The sequence below is a fragment of the Mastigoproctus giganteus genome, chromosome 6 (genome assembly GCF_048544385.1).
Source record: "Mastigoproctus giganteus isolate SK-2022 chromosome 6, ASM4854438v1, whole genome shotgun sequence".
NCBI lineage: Eukaryota > Metazoa > Arthropoda > Arachnida > Uropygi > Thelyphonidae > Mastigoproctus > Mastigoproctus giganteus.
Window position 1 is genome coordinate 212,735,903 of NC_143580.1, and position 12,072 is coordinate 212,747,974.

At 35.3% G+C, this 12,072-nt stretch overlaps 1 protein-coding gene across 3 annotated transcripts in view; it reads left to right on the forward strand.

Annotated features, from left to right (window-relative positions):
* Nucleotides 1-12,072, forward strand: part of hppy (MAP4K3-like protein hppy) — a 394,076-nt gene that overhangs the window by 86,753 nt on the left and 295,251 nt on the right. For all 3 annotated transcript variants that reach the window (XM_090376708.1, XM_090376710.1, XM_090376709.1), the window contains exons 4-5: nt 6,068-6,132; nt 8,431-8,577. In XM_090376708.1, coding sequence (XP_090232834.1) covers nt 6,068-6,132; nt 8,431-8,577 — 212 coding nt within the window. The remainder of the gene's footprint in view (nt 1-6,067; nt 6,133-8,430; nt 8,578-12,072) is intronic.

The following is a 12,072-nucleotide window of genomic DNA, read 5'->3' on the forward strand; positions in this document are numbered from 1 at the left end:
GCGTTTTTCGGATATTGATGCAAGTGCAAAAGACATTTCCATATTTCAAAATCCATTTGGCTGTACAATTGAGGAGCTTCCATCAGACCTTCAATTGGAAGTGATTGATCTGCAAAATGATGATATGCTAAAGGTTAGGTTTAAAGAAGTGGATCTAACCCAATTCTATAAATATCTTTTGGAAGATAAATACGGTCAATTAAAATCATATGCATGGGGATTTATATCTGTATTTGGGCGTACTCTTACCAATGTGAAAAGACATTTTCGAAAATGAAATATGTAAAATCGCAATACAGATCATTATTAATGGATGACCATTTGCAAACAACTTTAATGATAGGAAGTACTAACTTCAAACTCCAGTATGATGAAATATTATCTCAGAAAAAACAATTACATTCATCGCATTAGTACAAAATTTAACCAGTTCTATAATACGTTTATTAATAAATGGAAATATTTTATTCATTTTTTTGTAGGTGTCAGCATGTGTATAAATATTATGTAAAATATCACTTCCTAATAAAAAGATTTCGAACCTGTTTTTTTTTTTTTTTTTTTTTTTTGTTGCTTTATGAGTAGAATTACCCATGTAAATATCTTCGAGCTTGCTACCTGGCCCGCCAAGCCTAAAAATTTTACGATCTGGCCCTTTCCAAAAAAAGTTTGCTGACCCCTGGTCTACAGTGTTCAACATTATCAAAATCTTTCCTGAAATCCAAGTATGTGTATCAGAATAATTTTTTGTATCCAGTTCCTTTGTGGCCACATCATAGTATTCAATCAAATTGGTCAGACAAGACTTCCCCTTCACAAACCCATGTTGTGTCTGAACTATAACTATGGTCTTGTATAGCTAATCCTGCAATGCTTCTTTAACCAGTGTCTCCATTATTTTCCCCAGAATAGAGGCTAAACTAACAGGTCTGTATTTACTTGTGTCACCCTCTTATCCCCCTTTGTGAATTGGGGATACATTAGCACATCTCCAGTCTGTGGGTACTTCCCCTGAGTCCAAGGAAGCTCTCATAATCATGGCTAAGGGTTTGCTTACTTCCTTTGCTGCCTCCTTTAATATAAGTACATAAATCCCATCCACTTGAGGTGTTTTTCTTATGTTTAACTTCAACAGTTTGGCCTACACTTTGCTCTCAGTTATTACAAAATCCTTTAGCTTCCTGTTACAGTTTGATAAACTTCTGGCATTCTCCTAACTTAATAACTCTTCATGTGTCAATGTGGATGTAACGTACTCATTCAGTTTGTTGACCACCTGAGCAGAATCATCAACAGTTGAATCATCGATATGAAGTGGACCAATATGATTCATCCTTTGCATCTTTTGTCAAAGATTTCTCATAATCTAATCTTCCATTGCTTACATGAATTTCTTTGTGACTTGATTACAGACTAGCTTATATCTACCATAGGCTTCTGTGTCTCCTGATAATTTATATGTATCCCATGCACTTTTCTTATCTGCCAGGGGTCTCATTAGCTCATCTGACATCCATTTAGGCCTAAACCTTGAACAGTATTTCTTTGTTGGTACAAAAAAGCCTAGTAGCTTCACAGATAACTTCCTTGAATGCTTCTCATTTAGAATTTGGTGTTAGTGACATCCTCAGTTGGTCCCACTGTATAGAATTTAACACTGTCTGATACCACTGTAGTCACATCTATGAAAGCAAAAACCCTTCAATTTACACCTGATGGTAGTTACATCTTTTAAGTAAATCCCACATCAGTACTCTGTGATCACTGCCACCTAGTGGTTCCTTTATCTGCAGAATCTTAAATGAATAATCACTGCTGATAATCAGATCAAGTGTATTACATTACTCCCTCTGATTGGCTCTTGAACATGCCTGCTTTTGAAAATAATCTGCAGAATGACCAATCCACAAGTTCCAGTCTATATTCAGGAAGTTAAAATCCACCATTAGAAAACAATCTGGTTTACTGGACCACTCTATTTCTCTTTTACAGTTGTTTGTTGTACTCATCAGAGTAATTAGGCCTATAACACACTCCTACTCTCAACTTGGTTTTCCCAGTGCTTATGTCACACCAAACTGACAACATTGCACTGTCCACCCATGTAAACTGGATGCCCTTCCTTAGATTTTGTGTTTCTTAACCAATAGCATAACTCCCTTCCTCCTCCCTTTCTATCCTGTCTGTCTTTTCTGTACACACTGTATCCCCCAAATTCCAGTTCTGCATTCCTTATATTTGTGACACCATGTCTTAGATAACCTCACAATAATATCTGCCTTTGATGTCTTGACCAGCACTTCAAAATTCATCAAATTTTTTTTACTATACTCCTAGCATTGGTGTATATGCAAGTATAAATGTACCTGTTCTTACTCTTAGTTACCGTTACACAGGCCATGGATTTATTTGTTCCATGATGACTCACAGCAGTACACGAAATCCCCAGCATGTTGCTTTCCAGGCTGCTGCTCATTCCAATAGAAGCAGTGCAAGAATAACTTTCACTTCTGCCTGCAGCCACTGTTAATTTGTTAGTCTGTAAATCCCCCAAGCTAGAAGTTTTCCGATCCAACTAACACTGCCTTGATAGAATCAGCAAATATTCTTGCATCCTTTTTATTTAAGTGTATTCCATCCCTGTAGAAGTAATCTCTCCTGTTAACAAGCGCAGACCACACTGAGAAAAATTCTACCCCACGAGCCCTGCACAATCTCTCCGGGGCCAAATTGGTTAACAAGGTTCTCATCATGTACTTCTTCCTTTCATGTCTAGGCTTTTTTTCAACATTGACCTGTACTTGCTAAGTATATCTGCAGATCTCCTACTCTTAATGTCATTAGTACCAACGTGTACAACAATATCACCCTTTGTGCCCTTAAAAGATGATAGATGCTCATCAGAATGCTGAGTTGGTGCCAATTTCTTGATCAATCAATAGTTGATCCTAATTTTATCAACTATTGTTTTGCAGTAATTAATTGTATGCCAAAAATAATCTGATATCATATATACTTAGATTTCAATAAAACTTTCGATGCTGTTCCACATGAAAGATTACTGTACATGTTGGAGCATTGTTCTGTTAGGGGAAAGTTGCCACTATGGATAAAGGGATTATTAGGTTGCGAAAGATAGAGGGTGGTTATTAATGGACACTGTTGCCCTTGGACTGATATTGTTAGTGGTGTCCCTTGGGTTCAGTGGTGAGTCACCTTTCTGTTTTTCGTATTTTTTAATGATATGGATGAAGGCATATCAAGCTTAATGTCTAAATTTTCTGATGATAGCAAAGTTGGCAGGGTGGTTAATGACAGGAATTATGCATAGTACTCCAAGAAGACCTAAAAAAAATTAGTCAGATTGGCTGAGAATTGGCAATTAATATTTAACATTGATAAATGTATGGTATTGCTTGCATATAGATAGCATTAATCCTAGAATAATAAATTAGTTGTGTAATATGGCATTCAAGGCAGTAAGTAGAGAATGAAAAAGAAAAAAAAAAAATACATAAGGGTAATTGTATAGTCTGACTATCAATACACGCAAAGGCTGCCAGAACAGTTCGAGGGATTCTGTTAGTTCTTCATCACTGTTCCAACCTAAAGTGTCAGTGAGTCAAAGCCTTCCATCTTTTTCTGTCTTCCCAGATCTTGTCTTCTATCATCCTCTCTCACTAAGTTCCCTTTGTTTCCACATCTTCTCTAATCTAATCTCTCCACCTCTTCATGTGTTCAAACCATTGCAAACATGATGTTATCATCTTCTCCCTCAATTTTTCTATTCCCAAATTCATTCATATATCAGTAATTCTTATTTTATTTCTTCTAGTTTTAACTAGCATAGTTATTTTCATATCTAGGCTGCCATCCTTTGTTAATAACTCCCTAGCTACTTGAAATTAACCACCACTTCCAATATTTCCTTTCTCAATTTCACACCTTTTACCCTCACCTCTCCCTCTCTATCCATCACCATTTTTTTACTTTTCTGGCCACTTATCTTTAAACCATACTCACTAACTACTCTTTTTCCATCACGTTAATTTCTCTTGTTCTCTTGAAGCTGTTCCTCCTTGTATGCCCAAAGGACAACATCATCTGCAAACATCGCTGTTCCATCTTTTTTATCATCCACTGCTGCAAGGATATTGGCCATGACAATAATAAAAAGTAGTGGTGACAATACATTACCCTGTCAAAGTCCATTGTACACTGAAAACCAATCTGAATCCCCAAATTTTGTCCTTGTCCACCTTTTACACTTTAAATACATAGTTTTAATTATCATTACCTCCTCCCTATCTATTACCATTTTCTCCAAATTTTTTCACACTTTCTTTTTGCACACTATCATATGCCTTTTCAAGGTCTAAGAATACCAGAAAAATGGCTCTCAGCAAACTCCCAGTGTCTTTCTAGCAATTCTCTTAAGGCAGATATCAAGTCAATCGTTGACCTTCCTCTTCTAAATCCATACTGTTCTTCCCTCATTCTCTCTTCTATTTTATTCCTCAACCTTGTCTCAAGAATTTGCTCAAAGATTTTAGCACAGTGGCATAATAGTGATTCCCCTATAGTTGTTGCATTCTCTTCTGGACCCTTTCTTAAAAATTGGCATAATGATTCCTCTTGTTCAATCATTTGGTAATCTTTTCTTGTCAAACTAGGCTGATGATATCATAAAGCCATTTTAGTCCAATATTGCCTGCAGCCCTAATTCATCTACTCCAGGTGATTTTCCATTCTTCATCTTTTTCATTGCTGCTTTTTTTTTTTTTTTTTTTTTGCTTTCTTTTCCCACTGTGCATTCTGCTCTTCTTGCACTATATTCTTCCCATCAGCCTTAGCATTAAACACAGTTGCAAAATAGTTCTGCCACTGTTTCCTGATTTCCTTCTCATCCGCAGGTGCCTCCGTAGCCAGGTGGGCAGGAGCAGCAGTGCGTAGCACACGCTTCTTGATTAGACCGGGGTTCAAGCCCGTGACCACCAAATACGGAGGATGCGGAAAGGTCAGGGATGACGACCGCATATCCTCAGAGCAATATGGCCTTAGTTGCTAAATGCTCCTAAAAACCAAATAACAACATCCTTCTCATCTGCGACTAATTTTCTCCCTATATCTACTAGGAACCCAAATTCTTCATTGTTCCTTTTCATATTTCTCAACAAGTCAGTTATATACAGGTATTTTTCATTCACAAGGAGGTAATTAGACTGCATCTGGAATACGCACAAAGGTCTGGAAGCCTCATTTTAGGAAGGATGTGGATCTTTTGGAATGGGCAGTACAGAGAACAACAACAAGGTCAGTCAGGGGGACACAAAAAGAAAAAAGAAAAAAAATTTCTACCATTAGCAACTTCAGTTTTATAAATTTCAGTGCTTGGAAACTAGGCACCTGCAAGGAGACCTGATTGAAGTGTTCAAGGCTTTAAATGGATTGAGTAAACTAAATGCTGGTGGCATCCTTAATCTTTCTTGGAAACACACATAAGGGGAGCTGACACAAGCATGGTAATATATTTAATTCCAATGAATGCAGATTTTTGCTTAACTCAAAATTATCAGGAGCACATTCCCTGCGATAAGTGGGAATTACTGTATCTGTATTTCTTTATGGGGCTATGAATGTTTCAGTATACCCACAGTATTTACCATGTTGGCATTATGGTAGTTTGCAACTTATATCATGTCTCAACATCTTAATTAAAAGTATTGAATAGTGTACATTTATAAGATAACTAGCAAAGCACAGTCTGACACATTTGTATCAATGCAAAAAGTGTATTTTCCCTCCCTTATTTTGAGAATTAGCTTTTCACTGTCTACAGTATGCACATACCAAATATTGTCTTAACTTGCATAACAAGCTTTTCTACTTCATGTGCTTTAGTTAATGAAATCTTTTCAAAAAATCATATTTAGGCATAATTGCTTTTGTCACTTTATTAATATGTTCTTTCTACTAATAATACAAATCAGCTTATCTAAAAAAAAAGTCATATAAAAGTATTTGAGTTACTTGTGTAGTTTACTGTTACTTGCTGAATTTTATTTAGGAGGGACAAACTGTGGATATGCATGGAATACTGTGGTGGTGGCTCTTTGCAGGATATATATCACAGTAAGTACAAGTCCACAAAACAGGTGTGTGTGTTTTTTTTTTTTTTTTTTGTTTTTACTATTATTTTTATATAAATAATAAAAAGAGATTCCATTTCACCTAGAATTTCCATTTCACCTAGAATTTCCATTTCACCTATTAAAGAAATAGTAAAAGACCAACTCATTCTAGGCGCCTCCGTAGCCAGGTGGGAAGGAGCAGCAGTGCGTAGCACACGCTTTTTGATTAGACCGGGGTTCGAGCCCGTCACCACCAAATACGGAGGATGCGGAAAGGTCAAGGAATGACCACTGCATATCCTGGAGCAATATGGCCTTAGTTGCTAATGCTCCTAAAAAAAAAAAAAAAAAGAAACCAACTCATTCTATATAGTTTAAAAAGAATATTCCATTACTGAGAATAGTTTTAATTTTCTAACTCTTTTATTGAAGAATAAGCTTTTCCTTATTAAAACTATCATGTATTGGAGAAACCTGTACAAAGGCTCCTACCCCACTTAGGGATGTAATTAGCTAGGTTTGGGCAGAGAATAATGTTACTATAGCATGTTAATTAAGGGTATTCTCCATCTGTCTCCTCCTATTGGAGAATAGTAAGTTTGATTTAAGAAGTTGATGTGATGCATATGCCAAAAGTTTTAATTGTATGGTGCAAAGTTGTTAAATGCATAAGAAGAGAATAGCTTATATCATTGACAAAATTTTGAATGGGATTTGCAGATAATAAAAGAAGATAATTGATATACAGGAAGAGGAGACTAGGTTTAAGAACACAACCATCTGATGGTTTTTAATTTAGAAAAAATAAAAACTTATCCAGTAAGTGACCAGAAAGAAAATTGATATCAAATTGCATATGGAAATAAAATGGTGGCTAGATTTATTGCAAAAGTTATTTATATTTCTTCAACTATCAACAAAAATACTTTACCAAACCTTTTCCAGAAAATTTGTCCACAAGTAGATGATGTTAGAAAGAGCATCCCTTGTGGATTGATAATAATGAAATCTGTATGCGATTCATAATTTCTTGGAAGGTTTTTCAGGCTAAAGATGTGCTAATTTCTTTTACCTTAGAAAGAGTCAAAGTAATAGCAGTTGAATGGTAATTGGAGGGCAGTATAATTTATTTATTTATTATTATTTTTTAATGTCATAACCTAAGCAATTGTATGGGTTGTTCACAAGACTCAACTTTAGAAGCTTATAGTGCAGCCTTGTATGAATATATTTCATTGAATGTGTATTTTACATTACACTGTTGAAATCATAGAATATTTGGAAGTTATAAATGTACAAAAAGCTGCAGAGACAGTGTCATCTGGTTTGCAGATGCTGAAGTGCAGTACTAAAAAATTGAATAATACCGAATAGAAATAACATAAAAGAATTCTTCATCTCGCTGAAAGCCACAGTCGTTATGAATGAAGAAATCTAAAATACGGCATTTCAGTAATCGCTGTGCCCTGCCACAGGCAGGATATAGGGTCTGGGTAATGAAAAATGCATTTATGATTCCTGTATGTATTCTCCTATTTATGGTGCACATTTCATTATATTTCTTTGATTATTGATTTTTTTTTTTTTTTTTTTTCGGGCCAAACCCTAATGATTGTAAGGTGTTGTAATGATGCAGTAGAAGTAGCAGTTTTGTTCCTTTTTTCTGACCTAAGGGAATGTGTAATGCAAACCTGTAGAATTGGGGGAAGTTAATATTGTTGTAGCTCATAAAACTATGTAAAAATATCAGAACTACTTGTTTCCTATGGTAAACATGATCTATAAAAAAAAAAAAAAAAATTACAAGCCATGAAAGTGTTTTTTTTTTTTTTAAATTGGTTAACAAAGATTGAGGTTCCTGAAGGGTACTGAAAGTCTGGGTTTTTTCCACTGTGTTTTTTTTTTTTTTTTTTTTAAATACTAATGCAGTGCCACTTCTGACTTAAAACTGTGAATTAAACTTTGCTTACCTCCATAGTATTTTGCTGATATTTTTTTCTTGTTTTGACGTTTTTTGTTTTAAATTACAAGTTTAATTGTATATGTTCTGTAAATGATTCTGCTGTTTTGTTCTGCACAAAGAATATGCAAGGGAATATATTAACATAAATTGGATAGGAAGTAGGTAGAAATATTTTTATGAATATTTCTATTCACTGGCCCGTTTCCTTACATTCATTGATTAATATCCATATAGTTCCATTAAGGAGAAGCATTATGAATAATAGTTTGATATAAAAAGTTTTTACATTTTGAAAAATGAACATGTTCAGTGATATCTGATATTTATTTCTTGCAGTAACGGGTCCTTTAACAGAGCCTCAGATTGCGTATATGTGCAGAGAAACATTGAAAGGTTTGGCATATCTTCATTCTATGGGCAAAATGCACAGAGATATTAAGGGAGCTAATATCTTGCTAACAGAGAATGGAGATGTTAAATTAGGTAAAGTTAAATTTAATTGGCTTGAAATTTGTTGGATTTAACTTTCATGATTTCATAGTTAAATCATGAGAATTCCATTTATTTATTTTGTGATGATATTGTGCTCCAGTAAAATCTTGTTAATACAGACTCGGTTTATACACAGTATTCGTTTATATGAAGCACATACCATCCCCCGGCAAAACGATAGGCTTTTCTTTGTAAATATACTCATTTATTACAAAATTTGGTTAATGTGTATTACAAGTTCATTTTTACCTTGTGAGAAATAAATATTATTTTGTACATTTAATACAAATCTTGCCACAGCTGTCCAATTATTGCTCCTATTATTGCCTCTGGCCACCTAGTTCCCTGCTTCCCAAAGGATCACACTGACTTGTTAGAAATTATTTTTGTGTAAACAAAACTAGTTTATGGTAGCTACAACATGAAGCACTTGGAAAAACATTATTGTGAAAGATGAGATGATTTTTTAATTAACAAAAGAATAAAAACAGGTTTTCTAAGGTGTTTACGTATACTTCCTTGCTCTCCATGGGATTAAGGTCAGTTGCAATTGTTACACCAGTTCAAAGAGTCTTTTGCTACAGTATACAGTAATCTATTTTTGTGCCATTTTATCTGAACTGATGTCTTTTTTAGAACTTGTGTTTTTAAATTAATTTAAAGTTTGTGTACATTAAATCTCATCTAGTAGTGTTATGGTTACAAAACATAAACTGGCGGAATTAAGCTTGGAAATTAAACTGAAAAGTATACAAGAGGCTGATAGGATTGAACTTAGCAAAACGGACATTGCAAAGGAATACAACATCCCTTTACTTACTTTATCTACAATACTGAAAAACTAACAAAACTTGAAGTGTGTGACGCTGGAGCAGGGAACAAAAACAGGAAACGAATTCCTGGTTCAAAACACGAGGAGCTTGAAACAAAATGTTTTGAGTGGTACCAACAAATGTGTACACCTAATTTGCCAATATCAGGTCTGATTTTGCAAGAAAAAGCAAATTATCTGCATCAGCAACATGCAATTAGCGACTTCAAATGCAGCAGTGGCTGGCTACAAAGATTTAAAGACAGGAATAACTTGGTTTCGCGAAATGTTTGCAGTGAGTCTGGATTAGTCGACAAAGAAAAGGCTACAAACTGGTTGTGTTCCATACAGTCCATTTTCGAAAAATATGAGGCAAAGGATATTTTTAATCTTGACGAGACGGGTTTATTTTATAATTTGCTGCCAAACAAAACATTTGCTATTCGAGGAGAGTCTTGTCATGGTGGAAAATTTAGTAAATAAGGACTCGCTGTTCTGTTGTGCTGCAATTCAGATGGCAGCACAAAACCACTTTTGTACTGCCATCTGAATTGTGATTGGAAAGTTTTTCCAATCCAAGATGCTTTAAAGTAGTTAATCAACTTCCCTGTGATTATGTGGCCAATAGAAGTGCTTAGTTTACATTTAACATTTTTCAGTCTTGGTTATGAAAAGTGGACAGAAGAATGGCTTCAGAAAAAAAAAAAGGGAACATTTTGATGATTCTAGATCGTTATACAGCACATTCTGCCGAGACACTTAAGTTGACAAATTGGCTGTTGTTTTTAACCTCCCATTACCACTAGTTTTATGCAGTCACTGGATCAAGGCATTATTTATAACCACAAGAGAGCATATAAGGTACTTTGTATAAGGTATCTGTAATCTTGTTATTTCTTGGGACAGTATTGCATCATCATCATCAACAATTTTCAATCCACTGTAGGATGAAGGCCTCTCCAGCAACTTTCCAGTTCCTTCTGTTTTGTGCAAATGGCCATCCATTTACTACACATGCTCATGAATTTCATCTGTCTATCTCCGTTGTTGTCTTCCAGGTTTTCTTCTGGCTCCTTTTGGGTACCATTCTGTTATTTTCTTAGTCCATCTGTCATCATGTCTTCAAGCTGTGTGTCCTGCCAAAGACCAGTTTAGTTCTTTAGTTTTGATAAGAATGCCCTTTACTTGAGTTTTCTGCCTAATCCATGTGTTTCTCTTCTTATCTAACAGTCTGATTCCTAACATAATTTGTTCCATTCTTTGCTGTGTAGTTCTCAGCTTCTCTTCCATTCTTTTGGTGAATGACCAAGTTTCACATCCATGTCATGGTGGGGAGTATACATTGATTCATTATTTTACGTTTCACGCAAATCGGGATATTGCTCCTCAGCATATGACTATATTTCCTGAATGCTTTCCATCCAAAATTTATTCTTTTCTTGACCTCCAGCCATTTATCATTATACAACTAATGACTTGTTCCAGATAAGTATATGACACCACCTTTTCAATTACTGCCCCTTCAATCATTATATCCCTTTCTGTGGTGTACTTGTTCATCATTACTTTTGTTTTAGCCATAGCATAACCGATTAAGATTTTCCTCTAATTCTTTGGGATCATGGCTTATGATCATAATATCATCTGCAAATCGTAAATGGTTTAGGTACTCTCCATTCACATTAACTCCTTTCTGCGACCGGTCTAATCTTCTGAAAACGTCAAGGGCAGCAGTAAATAACTTAGTATTAGTATTAGTAACGGCCGTATGGTGCAAGAAAGCCTATGGCTTATGCTGCACCAGCCAAAAAAAAAAAAAAAAAAAAAAAAATCCGAACAAAACAATGATAAAAACAAAAATTAAATAAATAAATAATAATAATTAATAAATAAATAAAAATAATAAAATGAAATTAAAAATTAAATAAAAAGGAAATTAATCCTATCATCCTATGCGCTTCCCTTACCCGAAAGTACTATCCAGATGACCTTTGAATTTCCCCAAACTGTCGGCCTCTACCACCCATGAAGGCAACTTATTCCAGTAATTTATAACTCGCTGGCTAAAATAAAACTTCCTGCAGTCCAATCTAAACATTTCCCCGCGTAACTTGAATTTATGTCCCCTAGTTCTAGCATCATTTATAATCTTGAAAATTTTGTCCTCATTCATTTTACTGATGCCTCTCAGAGCCTTAAACACCTCAATCAAATCTCCTCTAAGGTGTCTAGTTTCCAAACTCTGCAACCCACATATTCGAAGTCTTTCTTCATAAGCACGCCCTTTTGCCGATCTCACCAGGCGAGTTACCCTTCTTTGCACCCTTTCAAGAAGCTCGATGTCTTTCTTTAGGTGCGGTCTCCATACTTGAACACAGTATTCCAAGTGTGGTCTAACATAGGCCTTATATAATGGGATTATCACGTCCCTATCTCTACTTGCAAAAGTTCGATAGATCATCGATAGGACACCATGGGCCTTCCTTGCAACCTGTTTACAATGCTCAGAGAATTTCATGTCTGAGACCGTATCGTAACACCCAAGTCCCTTTCCTCCAGTACTGGGTTTAGTTGAACTCCACCAAGTGAATAAGTTATTTTGGGATTACTGTTTCCCAGGTGTAATACCTTACACTTTGTTGGATTAAAGCACAGCTGCCATTTTTCTGACCATT